Below are 21,452 nucleotides of genomic sequence, written 5' to 3' on the forward strand. Positions count from 1 at the left end.
TCTCACTGGGTTAGTTAGGACCTTGCTAAGTGGCTGAGGCTGGCCTCCACCTTGTGATCCTCCTGCCTCAGCCTCCCCAGCTGCTGGGATGACAGGCGTGGGCCACTGTGCCCAGCTCATGCTAATACTGTTGACCGAATCTACTAGAAAACTGGATTGCAGTCTCCTGGAAATGTAACAGCAATAGAAAACGAACAGCCTGAGAAAGAAACGGGTTTAACTGACCCCTGGCGAGTCTCTGGGCTAAAGAGTTCTGTGCGAGTTTATCATGAAGGACAAGCAGCAGTAAATCAAAGGACGCAAGGAATTCTAAATGTCCCTGCGCAGACACACGGGAGCATTTTGCTGAAGGAACCAGGGCTGGAGACCAGAGAAGGGCCCTCCCGCATCTGACAGGTGTGCTTGTTTCCTGGAGGCTCTGGACACACTCGCCAGATGAGACTCAAGATGGACAGGCAGCCATGCTGGCGGGATGTCACCAAGCTCCAGGATGTCCAAGGTTCCCGGGTTGGCATTACCGTGTACACTGTCACACCAGGGTGACGCGCCCTGAGGACAAGGAGACCCCGTACCTGGATCCCTCTGGGTCTCTGCCCAACCCCCACTGTCCTCGACACCTTTCGATCTGGATTCTTTCACTGTAGTAAAAGCGCCATTGTTAACACAGCAGCCTCTGCGGAATCTGGGGGATTCTGGGTGCTCAGGGGATCCCCTGATTTATAGCCAGTCGATTGGAGGTGAGGCCCAACCTGGGGATCCCCTTGCGGGGATTTGAAGCCAGAGGCCTCCCGGGGACTGGCCCCTCTTGACAGGGGTTTATAGAGGCTCCTCGAAGCCACCGTGTTCCAGAATCACGGAACCTCGGCAGCCCTGAGCTCAGGAAGAAAGCTGTTCTGAGCAGCCACAGGGGTGCCAGGCGCCAAGACAGATGATTGACACGTGCTGCAGCTCGGTGGGGGGAGAGTCACGGATGTCCCCATTCAAGGACAAGCCACTCGTGTCCAGGGAGGTGAAATCAACACCCGAGGACCCCCACGGAGGAAGCCCTGGGCTCCAGGAACAACCCAGGGCTCTGGAGGAGCAAGAGAGGGTGGCCCATGGCAGCGGGTGTGTCGATACACCTGTTGAGTCAAAGTCATATTGAATGGCCTTAAACCGACCTGGCCGGGAGAGGACCACGCAGCACCGCCACCTCCGGCTTTTGTGAAGCCAGAGAAACAGACGGACCAAGAGAGGTGGACCAGTGCCAAGGAAGACCTGGCTTCTGCCACACAGCCTTGGGGACAGGGGACAGTGAGGAACAGCGAGGAGAGAACAAAGGTCCCCAGACTATGGTAACAGGCTTTGCTTAGCTCATGCTTTTTAATTTAATTTTATTTTATTGTACCAGGGATTGAACCCAGGGGTGCTTAACCACGGAGCCACATCCCCAGCCCTTTTTCTATTTTATTTAGAGACAGGGCCTCGCTGAGTTGCTGAGGGTGTCGCTAAGTGGCTGAGGCTGGCCTCCACCTTGCGATCCTCCTGCCTCAGCCTCCAGACGGCTGGAATGACAGGCACGCACCATCACGCCCACCTATTCTGTTCATTTTTAACGCACCAGCTGCGCCCACCACATGCAGCTCGGGACGCCCTGAGTCACAGGCTGCTTGCAGAAAAGAATCATCCGCCTTAGAGGATGCCAAGGGCGGTGGCAGACATGTGGACATGGGGTCCTGAGTCGGGGCTGGAATGCCCACTCACACTGCCCTTGGATCTTGGGCACCTCCTCTGTCCTCTCTCTCGGCCTCAGTTTCCTGGTTTCCTAGTGTCCTGCTGTGTTCCGCCTTAAGGAGCCGGAAACCAACACCGAACGCTCTGAACGCGGTATCCCTCCGCGTCCTGCCCAAGTCCACTCCTGACCTGGTCTTCAGGCTCGGCCACAGAGACCAGTCCTGGATTTCGGGAGGCTATCCAAAGTGACAAACCAGCACCTGAGGGCCGCATTTGGGGAAGGAGGAGGTTGAAAGAGGGGACGAAGTTGGGGAAGAGGAGAAGCCACAGGAATGTTAAAACAGAAGAAAGGTTGGCAAAGTCAGCATCAGGTGACACCTGGATTCTTTTTCTCCCAAGGCAAGTTCCTGGTTCGAGGGCAAATTGCGTAAGACATCAAGAGAGGACTTGATCAGCCGGGCGTCTTGAGCTACAGGGGGTGGGCACAGCTGGTGCGTTAAAAATGAACAGAATAGGTGCCGCTCTGGAGGCTGAGGCAGGAGGATTGCAAGGTGGAGGCCAGCCTCAGCCACTTAGCAAGGCCCTAAGCAACTCAGGGAGACCCTGTCTCTAAATAAAATAGAAAAAGGGCTGGGGATGTGGCTCAGTGGTGAAGCACCCCTGGGGTCAACCCCCAGTACGTAAAATAAAGAATAAATAAATAACTTTATCAATAAACTGACACTCTGGCCAAGCTGGGGAACTCTGTGACCTTCAGAATCCACTGTCAAATTCGGAGAAAAGAAAGGGAACCAAGTGGCGTTTTACTTTTTTTACTTTATAATCCTTTTGTGCTATTTGATTTCTTTTACAAGGTAGCTGTACTACTTTCATAATTAAACAGACTTTAAAAATGACTTAAAAATTAAAAAAAAAAATTAAAGAGTAAAGAACTCATCACAGTGAAACATGGAATGGAATGTCAGCTTTGGGAACAGGCCCTCCAGTTGCATCCAGAAGTCCCCCAGGGGGTCGCTGTCCTTCGGCTCTGCACGGTCAGGCAGGGTCCAGCATCCGGGCCTTTGCAGTGGCTGACCTTGAACTTGGCCGGGGCCTGTGCGAGAGCGGCCTCCCGCGGGGAGCGGCCTCCCTGGGGGCGCAGGAGGCCCCGACGCCCACGGAAGTGCCGCGGCGACACGGGGGCAATGCGCAGAGTCACGCGGGCGCCTCCGGAGGGTCCAGCCGAGCCCGGCCTCACGGGGCGAAGGCGGTGAAGAAGATGTGCATCTTGGCCAGGAAGGTGGTGACCGAGCCCTGGCGCCAGAGCTTCATCTCCACGTCCAGCGCGAAGTCCCGCGGCTCGCGCACGGCGCGCAGCAGGGACACCACGCCGGTGTGCGCGTTGAGGCGGCGCGTGCCGAAGTAGCCCTCCTCGTTGCCGCGCGGGATGCTCAGCGAGATGGCGTCGCCCGCGAAGGCCGGCGCGGGCCCGATGCGGAAGACGTGCGCCGGCACCAGCAGCCCGGTCTGCAGGTTGAGCCGGTAGTGCGTGATGCGCGCCGGCGAGCCCTGGCACTCCGCGGGGTCCAGGCACGCGGCGCGCTCGCACTTCCTGCGGGGACAGCGCGCGGTCAGCCGCCCGCGCCCGCAGCGCTGGGCAGTCACGCTCCGCCCGCCCGGGGCCCAGGGAGCCGCCTCCCACCAGGGCTGCAGCCGGGGACCCGGGACCCGAACCCCGCGGCTGCCCGGCCCCCGGGGCAGGATGAGGACGCACCCGGGGCCCAGGAAGGCGCGTGAGGACAGCGCAGCACGGGCGGCTGGCACTGTGCCTGTGCGTGAGAGACAGAGACAGAGACGCAGAGACAGAGACAGAGAGATGCAGAGACACAGAGACAGAGACGCAGACACAGAGACAGAGAGAGATGCAGAGACACAGAGACAGAGACGCAGACACAGAGACAGAGAGAGGGAGACAGAGAGACACAGAGACAGAGACGCAGACACAGAGACAGAGAGAGATGCAGAGACACAGAGACAGAGACACAGAGACAGAGAGACAGAGAGAGATGCAGAGACACAGAGACACAGAGACACAGAGACACAGAGACAGAGAGAGGGAGACAGAGACAGACACGGAGACAGAGACACAGAGACAGGGAGACGGAGACACAGAGACAGGGAGACGGAGACAGGGAGACAGAGACACACAGAGAGACAGAGACAGGGAGACAGACACAGAGAGAGATGCAGAGACACAGAGACAAGATGCAGAGACAGAGACAGGGAGACAGAAATGCAGAGACAGAGACAGAGAGAGATGCAGAGACAGGGAGAGACAGAGATGCAGAGACAGAGAGACAGAGATGCAGAGACAGAGACAGGGAGACAGAGATGCAGAGACACAGAGACAGAGACAGAGATGTAGAGACACAGAGACAGGGAGACAGAGATGCAGAGACACAGAGAGACAGAAATGCAGAGACACAGAGACAGAGACAGAGATGCAGAGACAGAGACACAGATGCAGAGACACAGAGAGATGCAGAGACAGAGACAGAGAGATGCAGAGACAGAGACAGAGACAGAGATGCAGAGACAGAGGCAGAGAGAGACAGAGACACAGAGACAGATGCAGAGACAGAGACAGATGCAGAGACAGAGAGACGCAGAGACAGAAAGAGACAGAGACAGACACAGACACATGCACAGAGAGATGCAGAGATACACAGAGATGCAGAGACAGAGACACATGCAGAGACAGGCACAGAGATAGACAGAGAGACAGAGATGCTGAGAGACAGAGAGACGACGAAGACAGACACAGAGACAGAGAGACAGATGCAGATAGACACACAGACACAGACAGAGACAGAGACAAAGAGAGAGAAACAGAGACACGGAAAGAGACGGGGAGACAGAGACACAGAGATGCAGACAGATGCAGAGATGCAGACACAGAGACAGATGCAGGCAGATGCAGAGATGCAGACACAGAGACAGATGCAGACAGATGCAGAGATGCAGACACAGAGACAGAGATGTAGACAGATGCAGAGATGCAGAGAGAGACAGAGACACAGACAGACAGAGATGCAGAGAGACAGAGACAGATATGCAGAGACACAGAGAGAGACAGAGACACAGAGAGACAGACACAGAAAAACAGAGATGCAGAGACGCAGAGAGAGGCGTGAGATGTCCCGGGTTCTCCTTCTCTGCACTCCCCTCTCTGCAAGCTGCCATGTGCACGCACACATGGCCGTCAGGGGCTGTGAGGGACAGGAGGTGGTGGAGGCGGGGCCCCGTCCCTGGTCCCGGGCAGCACAGAATCAGCACAGGCTCCCTGGGGAGGGCAGAACTGAAGGGGCGCTCACGTTTCCGAGACTTGGATGTAGTTCGGCGGACAATCAAAGCGCAGGCAGCGGAAGCTGCCCTGGATGTTATGGCAGGTCTCGGCCTCGGAGCAGTTGTGGGTGCCCAGGGCACACTCGTCCAGGTCTGGGGGTAGAGAAGAGGGCCGATAAGAGGGGTCCCCGGATCCCAGCCTGAACTGGAGGACACAGTCCCTCTGGTCCTTCCACAGGGCCACACTCCTGCAGGACAGCTCTGGGCGGCCCCAACAACCTAACCCTAAGCCCACCCCAGGGCCTTTGCACATGCCGTGCAGCCATCGGGACGCTTTCCCCACATCCTCCCATGTTGCCCTCGCTCTTTTTCAGGTCTCAGGTCTCAGATTTCCTATAGCTGTTCCCTTTCCACTCTCCCCTCCTCGCCGGGGGCTCTGGAAGGACAGGGTTGTGTGTCCCTATCATCCCAGGCACCCATAAGAACAAAGAGCTGCAGAGAACAGAGGCTCGGGCTGGGGTTGTGGCTCAGCGGCAGAGCGCTTGCCTAGCGCGTGGGAGCTCGAGTCTCAGCACCGCACGGAAATCAATCGACCAATAAAATAAAGGCCCATCAACTAAAAAAGGTCAAGAAAAGGGAAAAATAGAGGCTCAATACACACATTGCAGGACCCTCCACCAGTAAATAGAGACCCCAGGAAGCACGGCTCCGAAGTCTGCTGACCGACACGCGGTCAAGGCAAGAGGCGCGCATGCGCAAAGCCCATGGGGCACACAGGTCAACACATGCACAGGTCAACGGGCGCACAGAGCCACAGAGAGGGCCCGCTCGGGACATGGACACGTGCGCCCCAGGATCAGACAGACCCAGGGACAAATCAATCCAGAAGCTCAGAGAAGTGTGTGTGTGTGTGTGTGAGGGGAGACAGATAGACAGACAGAGATCCATAGGCGACCTGCAGAAAGATCAGATGCCTGGCTTTTGCAGGATCCACTGCTCAGTTCAGAAAGGACAGCCTCAGGACGCCCCAGGGGCTGTCCCCAAGTGATCTCTCAAGGGCTGCAGTTCTGTTTCCCAGCCCCCCACAGTAATACTTGGCCGAAATTTCTCCTGGCTCCATGCTGACCCTAACCCTGTGCTGGGAGACCTGGTTTCCTGAAACCCTGGGGAAACTAAGATTCAGAGAGGGTTAGCGTCTTCACAGCCACACAGCAGTCGTGGGGGCAGCCGGGCTGGTCTACTTGGACGTCAAAATCTAGAATCCACCAGGCACAGTGATGCACGCCTGTCATCCCTGCAGCTCGGGAGGCTGGGGCAGGAGGATGGCAAGGTGGAGGCCAGCCTCAGTCACTTAGCGAGGCCTAAGCTACTCAGTGAGACCCTGTCTCTAAATAAAATAGAAAAAGAGCTGGGGATGGGGCTCAGGGGTGAAGCACCCCTGGGTTCAATGCCCAGTACAAAAAAAATCTAGGATCCATTCAGACGCCAGGATGATTCCTGACAATAAAAACCACCACCTAGTCGCAGCAGTAATAATAACACCAACCAACCTTCCTGCGGAGTCTACCCCTGAGGTTCCTGTGCGCTCAAGGCCTTCTGCACTCAGGCAGCCCCGGGAGGCAGCGATTGGCGTCTGGGCTCACGCTGGGCTCAGCTCCTCAGCCTGCGCCCTGGGCCGCCCACACTGGGACCCAGGGGCCAGGCGGGGGCAGGGCAGGAATGGGCGGAGGCGCTTCGCTTCTGCTCTGAGCCAGAGCGGATGAACATGCCCCGAGGCGGGGGAGGGTCCAGCGGTCAGTGGCTGTGGCCTGGCCTCACCAGGCTCACAGGAAGCGCTGACTTCCTTTTTTTTTTAATTTTTTTGGTACCAGGGACTGAATCCAGGGACACTCAACCAGTGAGCCACGTCCCCAGCGCTTTTTCTATTTTATTTAGAGACAGGGTCTCGCTGAGTGGCTGAGACTGGCCTCCACCTTAAGATCCTCCTGCCTCAGCCTCCTGAGTCACTGGGATGAGGCATGTGCCCAGCTGTATTTGTCTCTATTTCTTATATTGGGGACTGACCCCAGGGGTGCCCAACCACAGAACCACCTCCCCAGCCCTGTTTATATTTTATTTAGAGACAGGGTCTCACTGAGTTGCTTCCAGCCTTGCTAAGTGGCTGAGGCTGGCCTCCAACTTGCAGTCCTCCTGCCTCAGCCTCCCGAGCCGCTGGGATGACAGGTGTGCGCCACTGCGCCTGGCAATTTTTATTTTTTTAAATACGTCTAACCCACGTGTGGTTGAATCTGTGGGTACAGACGGGGTCAGGGGCACCTAAGAGCAGCCCACAGCGGGCACGTGCCCAGCCCCCGGGAGACGCCTCTGGCTGCCGCCCCAGGTCCAGGTGGACGTCAGTGTGTCCCCTGGTGGGGGCTGGGAGGGGAGGGACCAGGGAGAGTCGCCCTGGATGCGGGCAGGTGTCTGACCTGCGGCGCTTCCAAGAGCACAGGTCTCCGCGGCGCCTGAGGGAGCGTCCCCAGCAGGGGCCACGCCTGGGCTGCGACACTTGGCCACCGTGATTCAGAACATGAATGTTCTCCCCGCTGCGCTCGCGGAGGGAAGGTCCTGCCGTGTCCCGAGTTCACAGATCAAGACGCCTCAGGCTTCCTCCGCGGCCAGGGCTCGGGTGACCTGAGCCCAGCGGGCCTCGAGCTGGCCACCCGGGTCTCCCGCGGGGGCTCTGGCTTACTCTTCCTTTCTTCCCCTTTTTGTTTGGTTTGGTTTAAACATCGACCTGCAGTAACGGATCCCTTTGCATGACGGCCGGGAACCAGAGTCCATGGTGGCGTCTGTCGCCCCCGCGCTGGGGCCCCGCCCTGTGTTCTGTCCCTCGCTGGCCGACACCTTTGATCTCAGGCTCCGCTTACGGGTCGCAGCCACCCGCCTGCCGCGCCCTGGGCGAACTCCGAGACCCGGTCCTTTAGGACCTGCTTTCCCGGACCAAGAGGACGGTCTGAGCCAGAGCCCGGGCCACACCCTGAGCCAGGCCACCGCAGCCTCTCAGCTTGAGGTCGCTCTTCTTCCGCGACCTCCCTGGACAGTCCCCTGCCTCCTTAGAACCACCCCATAAAGCCGGGTGCGGTGGTGCACACCTGTCATCCCAGCGGCTTGGGAGGCTGAGGATGGAGGATCATGAATTGGAGGCCAGCCTCAGCAACTCAGTGAGACCCTGTCTCTAAATAAAATCTAAAACGGGGCTGGGGATGTGGCTCAGGGGTTGAGTGCCGCTGAGTTCAATTCCCAGTACCAAACACACACACACACACACACACACACACACACACACACACACCCCACACCACCCATGGAATGGTGTGTCCCATTTCCAGGGCAGAGTCCAGAGCTGAGCCTAAGCCTGGAAGATTCTAAACTGGATCAAGTGCAGTAAGACGGCTATTTTCTTCCTCCCAGACATAGACCTCTATTAATAGGACCACTGGTGGCACTGACCATTCTCTGCTTACATACTTAGCGTGGTGCTCCAAGTGCACAGCAAGCTGTGGGAGGTTTCCCGGCCTACCTGGAGCCTTGCTGAGGCCCCGGGAGGCAGGGGCCCCTTGCTTACCCTTGCAGGACCTCCCATTGGCTGTCATGGCGTAGCCCTGCTCCGGGCATGCGCACTGGTAGCTCCCAGGCACGTTGAGACAGCGGAAGGTGCAGAGGATGCCCGCGCCCTGAGCGCACTCATCGATGTCTGCCAGAGAGAGGTTCGTCCTGTGGTGAATGCACGTCCAGGTCCCAGCCCCCGAGAGCCTGTCCCTGTCACCGCCATGGAGACACAGCTCCTAGTCTACCAATGAGGAAGTGGAGGGGCGTTTCCCAAGGCTGCTCCTCGGGCCGCTGCGTAAACACTTCTACCAGCTGCAAACCCGTCGGGTCGCCACGGCGGGCCTGCGCCGGCTCCCAGCCCGTATCTAACCTGACCCCTCATCCCGCTGAGGTCAGGACCACATCTCCCGTTTACAGAGGAGGAGCCCGAGGTCAGAGTGGAGAGGCCCTGAGCCCAGGAGAACATCCCAGGAGACTGAAGAGCTGGGACTTGAACTCCTACCCATAAACCCCCGGCACGTCCCGGCATCCCCTGCCCTGGAGGCCGGGAGGGGCGCAGGGAGGCGGGCAGAGACCCACCTGTGCAGGTGTGCCCGTCCTCCGCCAGCTGGTAGCCCTGGCGGCAGTAGCACTGGTAGGAGCCGTAGATGTTGGCGCACTCCTGGCTGCACCGCAGGGCCTCACACTCGTTCACGTCTGCAGAGACACCGGCGGCTGCTCAGGGCTGGGGTCCTCGCGCACCAGGGCAGAGGCCGGGCCTCCAGCACATCTGCAGCCTCCTCTTGAAGACCTGTTAGTTCTCGCCATCTTTGGGCCAGTGGAGAACCGGAGGCCCAGGAAGGGACAGGGAGCCAGCCAGGGACAAGCCGCAGAGGCAGGCCCAGAGTCCCCCAGTGGGGAGCTTGGTGCTGCCCTACTGGGTGCACACAGCACCTGGTACCGACAGCTCTGGTGGCGTCTGGTCACCTAGGAGCTGACACAGGCCTGGTCTGCACCCCTGAGTGAGCACAGAAGTGAATCCACGGAGAACCAAGGACCAGGGCCCATGGGACAGCTGGGGACGCCAAGCTGCTGGCAGGAGGGCTCTTGTCTTTCGCTCATTCAACTAAGAACTGCCAAGGCCCTTACTATGTGCTGGGCCTGGGGCCCCAGCCCTGATCAAGATGGGACAAGTTTCTACCTGGTGGGGCTGACATGCATGCAGAGAGACAGGACACAAGAGGAGCAAGATGATAATCAAGTCACACCATCGTTACATCCAAAAGGTAGCCAGCGAGCCCAGCCCGGGGAGGCTGAGGCAGGAGGATGGCAAGTTGGAGGCCAGCCTCAGCAACTTAACGAGGCCCTAAGCAACTCAGCGAGACTCTGTCTAAATAAAATCTAAAAAGGGCTGGGAAAGTGGCTCAGGGGTTAAGCTCCCCTGGGTTCAATACCAGGTACCAAAAAAACAAACAAAAAAAAAGTACCAAGTACCATGGAGAAAAGAGAGAAGAGACGGCTCGGTGCATGTCACCGCACTGGGCTCTGAGCTTCCAGAGCCCACCCGGCCTCTTGGAGGCTGGAGCATCCAGCCGGCATGAGGACTAAGAAGGGAGTGAACCGGCAGGGCCGCCCACCCCGCCCGGGGGCCACCGCACGCAGCCAGCGTGAGAGGAGCGCACGCCGTCTACACCAGCGAACGCGGGAAGCGGTGAGGGCGCCAGGTTTGTTCAAGGGAACCCCACGGTCTCTGCGATGGTCAGGCCACTCAACGCCCCCACTCTGCGCTGGCCTTGGCCATGGAGGGGACACTCTTCCTCCTGACCAGGAGGCTGGGAGGGAGGCAGCCTCTGCAGGGAGCGGCAGATTCCCTGCACCCCAGGGAAGTGAGGCAGCCCCCTCGGCACCCTGGAAAGACAGTGCCAGGCGAGCGGAGCCAGGGAGCGCCCTCTGCTGGGCTCAGGCCCTCAGCGGCCTCCATCCACGCCAGTCCCCACCAGGCCCAGCCCAACCGAGGAGAGAACTTAGGTTCTCCGTTAGCCCGGGGTGTGCCCCACCGGGCAAGGGCCCTGATCTCAGAAGCCAGACCCTGGGCCGGACCCAGCCCGGGCATGTGCCTGGTTGAACGCACGGTGTGTTCTGGAAGAGTTTAAATCCAGCCGGAGGCTGTGGCTCACGCCTGTCCTCCCAGCAGCTCGGGAGGCTGAGGCAGGAGGATCGCAAACTGGAGGCCAGCCTCAGCACCTGAGCAAGAACCCGCTCTATATAAAATAAAAAGGACTGGGGGTGTGGCTCAGTGGTTAAGTGCCCCTGGGTTCAATCTTGGGACCAGAAAAACCAAAACCAGAAGTCTCAAACCACCCACCGCCATACAAACTGGTGCGTTCCATTAAGGTGGACATTTCTGGGTTTTGGAAAGCCAGGGAGATTGGGCCATCAGGGACTCAGAGGCTTGGCGGTGCTGCCCAGTGGGTGCTGCGTGGCCCCTCCGAGCCGGCACGTGCCCACCCGCTGCAGCCCGGGCCGGGGTGGGCGCAGTACCTTCGCAGTGCTTGCCGTCCGCGGCCAGGCGGAAGCCCAAGGCGCAGGCGCAGCGGTAGGAGCCGGGCGTGTTCTCGCACGTGTGCTGGCAGAGGCGCCCGGGCGACGCCCAGCACTCGTTCACGTCTGCAGGGGCGAGAGGGGCGCGGCATGGTCAGGCCACCGTGTCCACCAGGGTCCCGCCCAGGGCGACCCGCGCCCGCCCCACCTACCGACGCAGGTCCTGCCGAAGGCGTCCCTCTGGAAGCCCGGCTTGCAGTCGCAGCGGTAGGAGCCCGGGAGGTTGTGGCACACCTGTCCGTCGCCACAGCGGTGCACGCCTGTCTCACACTCGTTCACGTCTGGGGGAGGAGCAAGCAGAGCGGCCTTTGTCCCGGGTGCGCCCTCTGGGTGGCCTCCTGCAGGTGGGCAACCCCGGGCAGGCGGAGGCCGGGAGGCCCGGGAGGCCGGCGGCCTTACCCACGCAGGCGGAGCCGTCCTCGTTGGCGTGGTAGCCGCGGCGGCAGACGAGCGGGTTCCTCTGGCACGTGTAGGAGCCCACGGTGTTGACGCAGCTGAAGCCCGTGCGGCACGGCTCCGCCAGGGACGTGCACTCGTTGATGTCTGCAGAAGCCGGGGTGCGTGATGGGAGAGCCCGGCATGGGCCCTTCCCCTGGGCCTAGGGCTGCACTGGGAAGTGGCCAGTCCCCGACTCCCTGGGCTTCCAGGACAGTCTAGCCCACCCCTGTACCACCGGGCCTGCCAGCCCTTCTTCCACACTTCAGGCCTCCACTGCTACCTCCAGGCACAGCCTGCCACAGGGCCTTTGCACAAGCTGCCCTGTTTCCTTGGCCCACTCTGCCCTCTAATATTTTCATAGCTGGCTTGTACACTTCCCCAAGTCATCACCATGAGAACCTTCTGGACCGTTCTAGGGAGGCCAGACTTCTGGACAGCATCTGTCCTTCCTCCTGTCCCTCTGCATTGCTCATTCCCAAGATTGAATGTGGCCTTGACCGTCCCTGTCCAGGGCTGCCAGCACTCTGCTTTTTATCTCTGGGGGACCAGCCAGTAGCTTCTGGGGAGCTGGGACCTCCTGGCTCTGTGGCTGAGCCAGTGGTTTTTCGGAAGAAGTTGATGGGTGGGGAGAGCAGGAGTGTGGGATCTCAGAACCTCTTGGGGACAAGAACTGGTCCAGCACCCATCAAACTGCAGCCCTCAGCCTGTGGGATCATTCTAGAAGGTCTCACTAGCAATTTTTTTTTTCTTTTGGTACTGACAATTGAACCCAGGGGTGCTTAACCACTGAGCCACATCCCCAGCCCTTTTTATGTTTTATTTAGAGACAGGGTCTCGCTGAGTTGCTTCTGGCCTCATTAAGTTGCTGAGGCTGGCCTCCAACTTTCGATCCTCCTGCCTCAGCCTCCCGAGCCACTGGGATGACAGGAGTGTGCCACTGTGCCCGGACCTCACTAGCATTCTTTGAAAAGGAGTTTCACGAGTCTGGTGTGGAGCCGTGGTGTGAAACCGGTGTCCTGGTTGCCTCTGGGCGTGTGTGTCTGTACCAGGTCACCATATCAGTCACGGGTGGGATTAAAAAAAATATTCGATATGCAATCCTCCAGTCCAATCCCACCGAAGCCAGGGGACAAACAGCTCAGCCAGGGTGGGAGGACTCGGGAAGAGCAGCTAGCATTCCGCAAGCGTCTCCTGGGGCTGGCCACTGGACACGCCCACTCACAGGGGGAGACAGGCCGGGAGAACAAGAGGGCGAGCCAGGTCCACCCGGCCTCAAAAGCGCGTGGAGCCCCTGACAGCACCTCCCCAAGAGCCCGCGGTCTGGGCAGCCGCAGACGCGGCCCCCACTCACCCACGCAGTTGCCCTCCGGGTCAAGCAGGAAGCCCTCCATGCAGCGCTGGCGCGCCTGGCAGTAGAAGGAGCCCTTGGTGTTCTGGCACGAGAAGCCCGCCTGGCAGTTGTGTGTGCCCATGGCACACTCGTCCACATCTGGCACACAGAGGCCCGGTGTCAGGGCAGCCCCTGCGCCTCAGACCAGCACTCCTGCCCACCCATGCCCGCCCTCAGGGCGCTGGGAGCGTCTCAAAGGTCTGCCGATCCTCCTGCCTCAGCCTCCGGGCCTTTGGAACACAGGCGCGCGCCACCACGCCTGGCGCGTTAACGCCGCTTGGCAATACGGCAGCCCCCACCCTGCGACCGTCCTTGCTCTTAAGCACACCAGGAGCCCATCCTCCCTCCACCTCCACGGTCCTCCAGGTCCCCTGCTCCCTCTGCCTGGTATACCCTTCCTTCCTAGTAGCTTCGCATTATTCGGGTCTCAAGGATGACATCACCTCCACTGGGGGCCTCCTCGGACCCGCCCCTGGCACCCAGAAACCTGCCAGGCCCAGAGAAGCAGCTTGGGAAGTGTCTGCTCACACAGCTGGAAGATCCTCCCTCTCCTTAGAAGGCTACAGTGTTTCCGGTAAAAGGGACAGAAGTGATCCTCCGGGGGGCTCTATCTATCCCAAAATGCCGAAGGGAACCAAAATGTGGTGAGGGAACGATTGGCACTGCCAGCAGGAGGTGGCCTCCCCGCATCCATCCTGACTACGCCGCCCTTCTGCCCCAAACACCATCTTCCCGGGCAGGAAACCTCGCAAGAAAGGACTCTCTCCCCTCGTCCCTCCGAGGCTAGGGCTGTGGGTGGGGCTGATCAGGGGCGTGGCTGGGGCTGGCAAGGGGCGTGGCTGGAGCGGGAGGAGCCAATCAGGGACGTGGCCAGGGGAGGAGCATGCTAGGAGAGGCGTGGCCAGGGGGGCGGAGCCGGCAGAGGGCGTGGAAGAGCCAGGCTATGGGGACGGGGCCAGAATTGGGGCGTGGTCAGAGGTGGGCGGGATGGGGCGGGGCTTACCCCAGGTAGACCAGGCCCAGTCCCTCACCTGTGCACTCGCCATCCTTGAGGGCATAGCCGGGCTCGCAGGTTAGTGCCTTGTAGCAGCGGAAGGAGCCCAGGGTGTTCACGCAGTGCTCGCCCCGGCTGCACGTGTGAAGATCCGTCACACACTCGTTGATGTCTGCGGGGAGAGCGAGCGAGGCTGGCCGTCAGGGCCTGCAGGGTGCTCCGTGTCCAGAGGCCGAATACTACCAGGGGATCTCAGGCCACCAGGAGGCAGGACGCTCCAGACCCTGTCCTTCGAGGTACTCACCATCCAGGAGGGGCCCGGGGCGGATGTCCCCTTAGCAGGCCTCCCTTCATTCAACAAAGATTTATTAAGCACCAGCTGTGTGTCAAGCACGCTCTTGGCAAGAGGGACAGGTCAGTGACCAGGGCGAACAGACATGCCCACCCTCGCCGAGCAGACGCTCAGATACACCAGTGCACACGAGAAGGATGGTCACGAGTGTTACGGAGAAAAGGAGGACATGACGCGGGGCCGTGTGCAGCACGATGTGACGAGGACATCTGGACGAGAATTTGGAAGAGGTGCCAGGAAGAAGCCAAACTGATGGTCCAGACAGAGGGGACAGCTGTGTGAGGGCAAGGACCAGTCAGTCAGCAGGTGCGGCTTCAGGGGACAGAAAGAAGACTGAGCAGATGAGGCCAAGAGGGAAGATGGGAGCCATAGAGGGCTCCCAGCAGAGGAGGGAGGGTCTGCCTTGTTTGGCAGGGCGTCCTGGCTGCAGGTGGAGAACAGACTGGGGGTGAAGATGGTCCAGGCAGGAGGCAGAGGTGTCTGGGAGAACCACAGGTGGAGGCAGGGGGAAGCTGTCAGAATCTAGAAACACTGTGGAGGCAGAAAAAACGAGATTCACTGATGAATGAGGCCAGAAAGAGCCGAGGGCGTACCAAGCTTCTGCCACAGCTTGAGGTGGCGGGGCCAGCATCTGCAGAGGGACAGCTGGGAGCAGCAGACCTGCAAGGGGACAGTCTGGGAGCCCTTGGCCGTAGGAGCCGAGGAAGGAGCTGGAGACACGCATCTCTGCTCACCAAGGCCGCCAGGTGGAGAGGCTCAGACGGCTAGGGGCGCCCGGGGGAGGGCAGGCAGAGCCGCAGCCCAGGAGTGGCCCTGGGGATACTCTGGGGATAGGGCGGCCGGGAGGGGAGAAGCCACCCAGACTTCGGGGCCCGCCTGATCCTGAAAGGTCAGCCAGGCGGGACCTTCAAGCTGCATCTCCAAGGAGGGCGAGGGGGAGTGGGTAGCTGGCGGGGTGGGGGCAGAGGGGAGGGGACCCTCCCCAAATCACACGTGAACCAAGCTGTGACCGGTTCACTGGCAGCAGCCAGAATGGAACCCTGAGGGCCTGGCCCAGGGCCGGTGGTCTCCTGGCTGTTGGATCCCCGCAGCAGGGTGCGCCCTTCCCCTGCCGTCTTCCTGCAGCCCAGCCCGCCTGGAGCACCCTCCCCAGGGCACCAAGAGACACCTTGCATACCTCTAGTGCTGGGACACTCACTACCTCTGCTGGTGGCCTCAATGTAATGTATATGTAGAAAAATTATAACGACACCAAAGCTCTAGCAAAGTTCTTACATGAACTCACTTTTTTTTTTTAGTTTTGTACCAGGGACTGAGCCCAGGGGTGTTTCACCACTGAGCCACCTCCCCAGCCCTTTTTCTATTTTATTTAGAGACAGGGTCTCGCTGAGTTGCTCAGGACCTCACTAAGTTGCTGAGGTCGGCCTCCAAGTCTCGATCCTCCTGCCTCAGCCTCCCGAGCTGCTGGGATAACAGGCGTGTGCCACCGTGCCTGGTCTAACTCACAATGCTGAGGTGGGGACTATCATCTCATTCCCCTGTGGCCTGCCCGGGTTAATAAACACACGCGGTACAAACAGGAACCACAGAAGCCCTGCGGAGATGCTTGTGGACGTACATATAATGGAAAGAGTGAGCGGCCCTCGATAAGACGAACACACAAACGAAATGCAGGCCCAGGCTGTGTGAGGTGTAGGAAGAAGGAAAGAGGCAAGGAGAAGGTGTGCTCATAAATTTTGCTGAATGGAATGTGCTGTTGCTATTTTATTTCCTGAACCCACTTCCCAGCTGCTGGGGGCCCCTCTGAGCACAGGATCGTCTTCCCAGGCCACCTGGGAGCCGGCACACTGAGGCGCGGCAAGGAGAGGGTGTCCTGGTGGGGTGTCCACAGGCCCAGGTGGGATCTGCCTTCCCAGACAGACACACAGCCCCGACCCGCACAGGAAGAGCTGGCCAGCCGCTGGCAAGCAGGATCAAGAGGGCACATGTTGTGCCCGTGGCTAGAGGCCTGGGGCAAACATGTCTGTGGCAGTCGCTTAGCCGGCACCCGGGCCTGTCTGCCCAGCAGCAGAGGGTGACCAAGGAGACACGTCCAGGCTGGACATGGTCTCCAAGCACAGAGAAGACAAACGGGGGTGCAGTCCCGTGGCCTGAACAAGCTCTGTGCAGACCCTGCCTCTGCGCCTTCGTCTGGGCTGTTCCTTCCACCTGCATGCCCTTTCCGGTTTCCGAGTCCTATCTCTCCTCGGGGATCAGGGCAAATTCCTCCTGCCCCAGTACGCCCCGATGCCACCAGTGAGCACAGCCCCTCTGCCGGTGTCTGGGCTGCAGCATTAGCCACTGTGTCCCCAGCCGCTGCTCCTTTGGGTCTATCTCTGCGTGGGGACCATCAGCTGTAAAAATAACAGCTTTGGTTTCCTCTGAAAAGGACCCAGACGGGAGCACTCAGGAGCACCCGGGAGCTGCGGCCGCTGGCCACACCAGTGCAGAGGGACAGACCTGAAGAGCCGTGACCCAGCAGCCTCTGCGACCAGGCATGGGGTCCAGGCCCCCCTCCCAGCACCACGGAGGCACCAGGAGGGCAGCTCAACTGCTAAGACCACCCAGCGGACAGCGGGGCAGACGACGGGAGGGCTGTCCCCTCCTCTGCCCGTGCACCTCTGCAGAAGGTTCTAGATGCATCCCAAGGATCCAGGCGGCTAAGGCGGCCCCAGGCCCTGGGCCCTGGGCACCCGGGCATCCCCAAAGGAGATCAAGAGCAGCTTCCTCGTAACAGACGAGGAGACCGCGGCCGGGAGAAGGCAGGTCATCTGTTCCAGGTCACGGGCCACCCCGCCTGGGGACACATTCTGCTGCGTTTTCTGACTCTGGGACCTCCCGGAGGAGAAGCGGGACTCGGGGCGCAGAGGCGCGGGGGTGCCGGCTGGTGACAGCTGCAGCGGGCGGGCGCGGCGAGCAGAGCCGTGGGGCGGGGCCTGGCTTACCCACGCACGTGCTGTGCGCGTTGAGGATAAAGCCCTCCGCGCAGAGCAGCGTGTGATTGACACAGGAGAATGATCCCGGGCTGTTCACACAGAACTGTCTCCGGCTACAATCGTGAGTGCCCAGCAGGCACTCGTCTTGGTCTAGTGCAGCGACGGAGGAAAAAGAGGGTCGTTAGAGGGGCGTGGCCTGGGGCCGAGCAGCTGGTGACAGAGCCGCGGAGGGGCAGGGAACGACCTGCTGCTCCAGGGCCTCCCAGTCCATCCGTGGGACACGGAGGCTCCAAGAGGGGCCTTGGACCCAAGTCGGAGTTCACAGGGCCTGGGGATCATTGTGAGCCCCATGGCCACAGGAGCACGAAAGGGAGGCTCAGAGAGGGCAGGCAGTCCACCCAGAGTCACACAGCGGGGCAAGACCACATGCTAGCTCCTACCACACGCTGAACCTGACCCAAGTCCTCACACCAGAAGGGGCTGTAGAGCCCCATGCTCAGGGGGCCGGAGTGGGGGCAGCTCTGCTGGCACTGTGGGGCTGTGGTCTGTCCAAAGGGGGACAGGGTGTGGGCCCCTTGGGAGGCAGATTTTACCAAACTGCAAGAGGAACCCAGGATTGGGAAGAGTTTTAAAAATTCTTGAGCTTCACATGGTTGGCGTTTCATTTGATTTTTTCTTTTTTTTTAACCAGGGACTGAACCCAGGGGCACTTAACCCCTGAGCCACATCCCCAGCTCTTTTTCTATTTTATTTAGAGACAATGTCTCTCTGAGTTGCTCAGGGCTTTGTTAGTTACTGAGGCTGGCCTCCAACTTGCGATCCTCCTGCCTCGGCCTCCCACTGGGATCATGGGCCTCCACCACCACCGCGCCTGCTTTTGTTTGAGTATCCTAAACACAACAGGCCGGGGCGGAGTGCGTGCACCCTTAGGGTGTCTGTCCGCAGCCTCTGGTCAGCACCACTCGGCTCTCACTGCCAGAGGACCAAGGGAGGCCTGCAGACATGTGGACACTGGCCAGTCGTCATGGCCACCAGAGGCACAGTTGGGCTAGGCCTATGGCCCCAGGTCGCTCATGGGGACCAGGCCCAAAAGAGTCCTGACCCAGAAGCAGTGCCTTCCTCATGTCCTCAGGGTCCTGGAGGTGACAGGAAGCAGAGGACACAGCATGACCCGATCCTGAAACCTGTCCCCACCACTGGAGAGAAAGTCCTGCATGCTGCCACCGTGCTGTGTGACTGAGGCAAGTCTGTTGCCCTCTCTGGGCTCAAAGGATAGTTTTGGTCCACATCAGACCCCATCTCAGCAGAAGACGTGGACACAGGGCGGCTTCCTATTGGACGGAAGGGTGAGGGGTGGAGGCCACTTCAGGGTGCCTCCCTTTCAACAATACCATGCTACCTTCCTCTGTCCCTCTTTTCCCTACCCAGGGCTGGAACATGGAGGGTCACGCTGGTCACAGACGAACTTCAGGCACACAGACAAGGGCGACCCTCAGGGACAGGGTAAGCTGAGGAGTGGTCCACATCACTAGGGTCCTTGTTAGAAATATGAGGACCTCAGCCACGTGCAGTGGCCCACGCCTCTCATCCCAGCGGCTTGGGAGGCTGAGGCAGGAGGATGGCAAGTTGGAGGCCAGCCTCAGCAACTTAGTGAGGCCCTAAAGCAACTCAGTGAGACCCTGTCTCTAAATAAAATAGAAAAAGGACTGGGGATGTGGCTCAGTGGTTAAGTCCCTGGGTTCAATCCCAGTACTAAAAAAAGAGATAGAAACACAGATTCTCAGGCCACCCCAGACCTACTAGTCGGGACCGCTGGGGAGTCTGAGGAATTCTCAGGAGTCTCTTTACCAGATGACAGGGTACATGTTCAGCTTTGAGAAGTACTGTTCCAACAGACGGCGGAACACCAGGTGGAAGGAGCTGGGGTCCTGGACCTGTGGAGCAGCACCACGGCCCACCCCAGAGGGCACACACACTGCTTGGTGACACCAGAGGGAACTGCTTCAGCAGCTCCACGGGGGGCTCTGTCACAGCAGCCAAACCTCGTGAACACAGCGAGCTTTAGGTCCTGGCCAGCCCACCAAGGCCAACCAGGTACACGGAGACAGGAGGCAGCCCAAGGCACTCACCTTCACAGGACACGCCGTCCGCCATGATGGCATAGCCGGGGAAGCAGGAGCACATGGCCGAGCCCCCGACGACGCCGCACACCTGCTCGCAGGGCCCGTTGTCTGCAGGGAGCCACGCGGGAATCAGGGCGCGCCAACCACAGCCGGCCACACAGGCTGGCCTGGGTCCACTGTGACTCGCACAGAGACAGAGGCCAGAGAGGCAGAGGACGGACGGTAGACGGGTGGACAGATGGGTGGGTGGACGGATGGATGGATGGACGGATGGGTGGATGGATGGACAGATGGATGGGTGGATGGATGGGTGAATGGACAGATGGGTGGACAGGTGGGTGGACAGGTGGATGGATGGGTGGATGGGTGGACAGATGGGTGGACAGGTGGATGATGGGTGGATGTGTAGATGGATGAATAGATAGATTGACGGATGATGGATGGATTGGCAGATGGATAGATGGATAATGGGTGGATGGACGGATGGATGGACAGATGAGTGGATGGGTGGATAGGTGAGTGGATGGATGGATGGATGGTTGCGTGGACAGATGGGTGGATGGGTGGGTGGATGGATGATGGACAAATGGATAGATGGATGGATGGATGAATGGGAAGGTGGATGAATGGATGGGAGGGTGGATGGATGGATAGACGGATAGATGAATGGATGATGGATGGGTGGGTGGATGATGGGTGGATGTGTGGATGGATGAACAGATAGATTGATGGACGATGGATGGATTGGCAGATGGATAGATGGATAATGGGTGAATGGACAGATGGGTGCACAGATGGGTGGGTGGATGGATGGTTGGGTGGACAGATGGGTGGATGGATGAATGGGAGGGTGGATGAATGGATGTATGGAGAGATGGGCGGATGGGCGGGCATACAGATGGGTAGATGGATGGGTGGGTGGGTGGCTGGGTTGGTGGTGGACATACAAATGGGCAAAGGAACGAAGAGACCCCCAGGCACAAGAAAGAACTCACGAGAGCTGGGTCCGAGTCTCCCTCACACAAGTCCCCCTAAGAGGTCAGGGACAGGCCCTGAGGCAGGGGCCACAGGACCCCCAGGGAACAGGCCCTGCTGCTCACCTTTGCAGGTGTTGGGCTGCGGCAGGGGCAGCGGGATGGTGTTGGGGGGCAGCTGGGGCGACTCCGGCCGGGGTTGGGACTCCCGGGCGGCCCCCCGCTGTGCAGGTCCTCCGTCTGTCAAGGGCAGAGCAGACACACCGTCAGCCAGGCTCCGACGCATGTGGGCGCCACGCGGGCAGTGACGGAGGCCTCGCTGAACCCACCGCCATCTCACAGGAGAAGGAAGCAGAGCTCAGGTGCAGGCGCAGCTCTGGGAGGACGCCCAGCTCCGGGCGAGGGGCGAGGGCCAGCAGCAGGGAGGACGGGGAGGCGACCTACGCTGCTCAAGAGCCACCGAAGGCCCCCCGCCAGGGCCCGCGCTGGCACACGGCTGTTCCCATGAGGCCTCTGGGCAGGCCCGCCCGGGGTCGAGTGCAGAGTGGGCACCACGGCTGACCCCGCCGACGCCGCCGCGCCTGCCTGGCCTCCCAGCCCGACGGCTGGGCTCCCAGGCTCCTGCTGGCTCCAACGCGAGCACCTGCAGGAAGGCCAGCTGCGCCGCCGTCCGCAGCCTCACCTGGGCGACAGGTGCGGCCGTCGTCCTGCAGCGCGAAGCCGGGGAAGCAGGCGCAGCGGTAGGAGCCCACGGTGTTGATGCAGAGGTGCTGGCACAGCTCCCCGGGCAGCAGCAGACACTCGTCCTGGTCATCGCCCGGCAGGCTGTTGGCCATCTCCGCCTCCGTGTCCAGGGACAGGGCCTCCCGGCTCGCCACCTCTGCCTCTGAAACTGGGGTGGAGCCAACGCTCAGGACGGAGCCTGCTAGGTCCTGGGATCCTGAGCAGGTCCAGCACATGGTCAGGGTGCAGGAAGGGCAGATGGACAGGCGGGTGGA

At 60.1% G+C, this 21,452-nt stretch overlaps 1 protein-coding gene across 2 annotated transcripts in view; it reads right to left on the minus strand.

Moving 5' to 3' along the window:
* Positions 1 to 2,509: 2,509 nt before the first annotated feature.
* The window catches only part of Fbln2 (fibulin 2), a 72,542-nt gene continuing 53,599 nt past the window's right edge, over positions 2,510 to 21,452 (minus strand). The window contains exons 6-18 of one of the 2 annotated variants that reach the window (XM_047534945.1): positions 21,137 to 21,346; positions 20,581 to 20,694; positions 19,487 to 19,588; positions 17,367 to 17,507; positions 14,068 to 14,202; positions 12,998 to 13,135; positions 11,608 to 11,751; positions 11,361 to 11,489; positions 11,149 to 11,274; positions 9,208 to 9,324; positions 8,645 to 8,773; positions 5,067 to 5,190; positions 2,510 to 3,304 (exon numbers count right to left, since the gene is read on the minus strand). In XM_047534945.1, the coding sequence (XP_047390901.1) occupies positions 2,947 to 3,304; positions 5,067 to 5,190; positions 8,645 to 8,773; positions 9,208 to 9,324; positions 11,149 to 11,274; positions 11,361 to 11,489; positions 11,608 to 11,751; positions 12,998 to 13,135; positions 14,068 to 14,202; positions 17,367 to 17,507; positions 19,487 to 19,588; positions 20,581 to 20,694; positions 21,137 to 21,346 (1,967 nt within the window). In that variant the 3' untranslated portion in view covers positions 2,510 to 2,946. The remainder of the gene's footprint in view (positions 3,305 to 5,066; positions 5,191 to 8,644; positions 8,774 to 9,207; positions 9,325 to 11,148; positions 11,275 to 11,360; positions 11,490 to 11,607; positions 11,752 to 12,997; positions 13,136 to 14,067; positions 14,203 to 17,366; positions 17,508 to 19,486; positions 19,589 to 20,580; positions 20,695 to 21,136; positions 21,347 to 21,452) is intronic. The other variant, XM_047534946.1, reaches the window with a different exon arrangement.

Source organism: Sciurus carolinensis, chromosome 19, assembly GCF_902686445.1.
Source record: "Sciurus carolinensis chromosome 19, mSciCar1.2, whole genome shotgun sequence".
NCBI classification, from domain to species: Eukaryota; Metazoa; Chordata; class Mammalia; order Rodentia; family Sciuridae; genus Sciurus; species Sciurus carolinensis.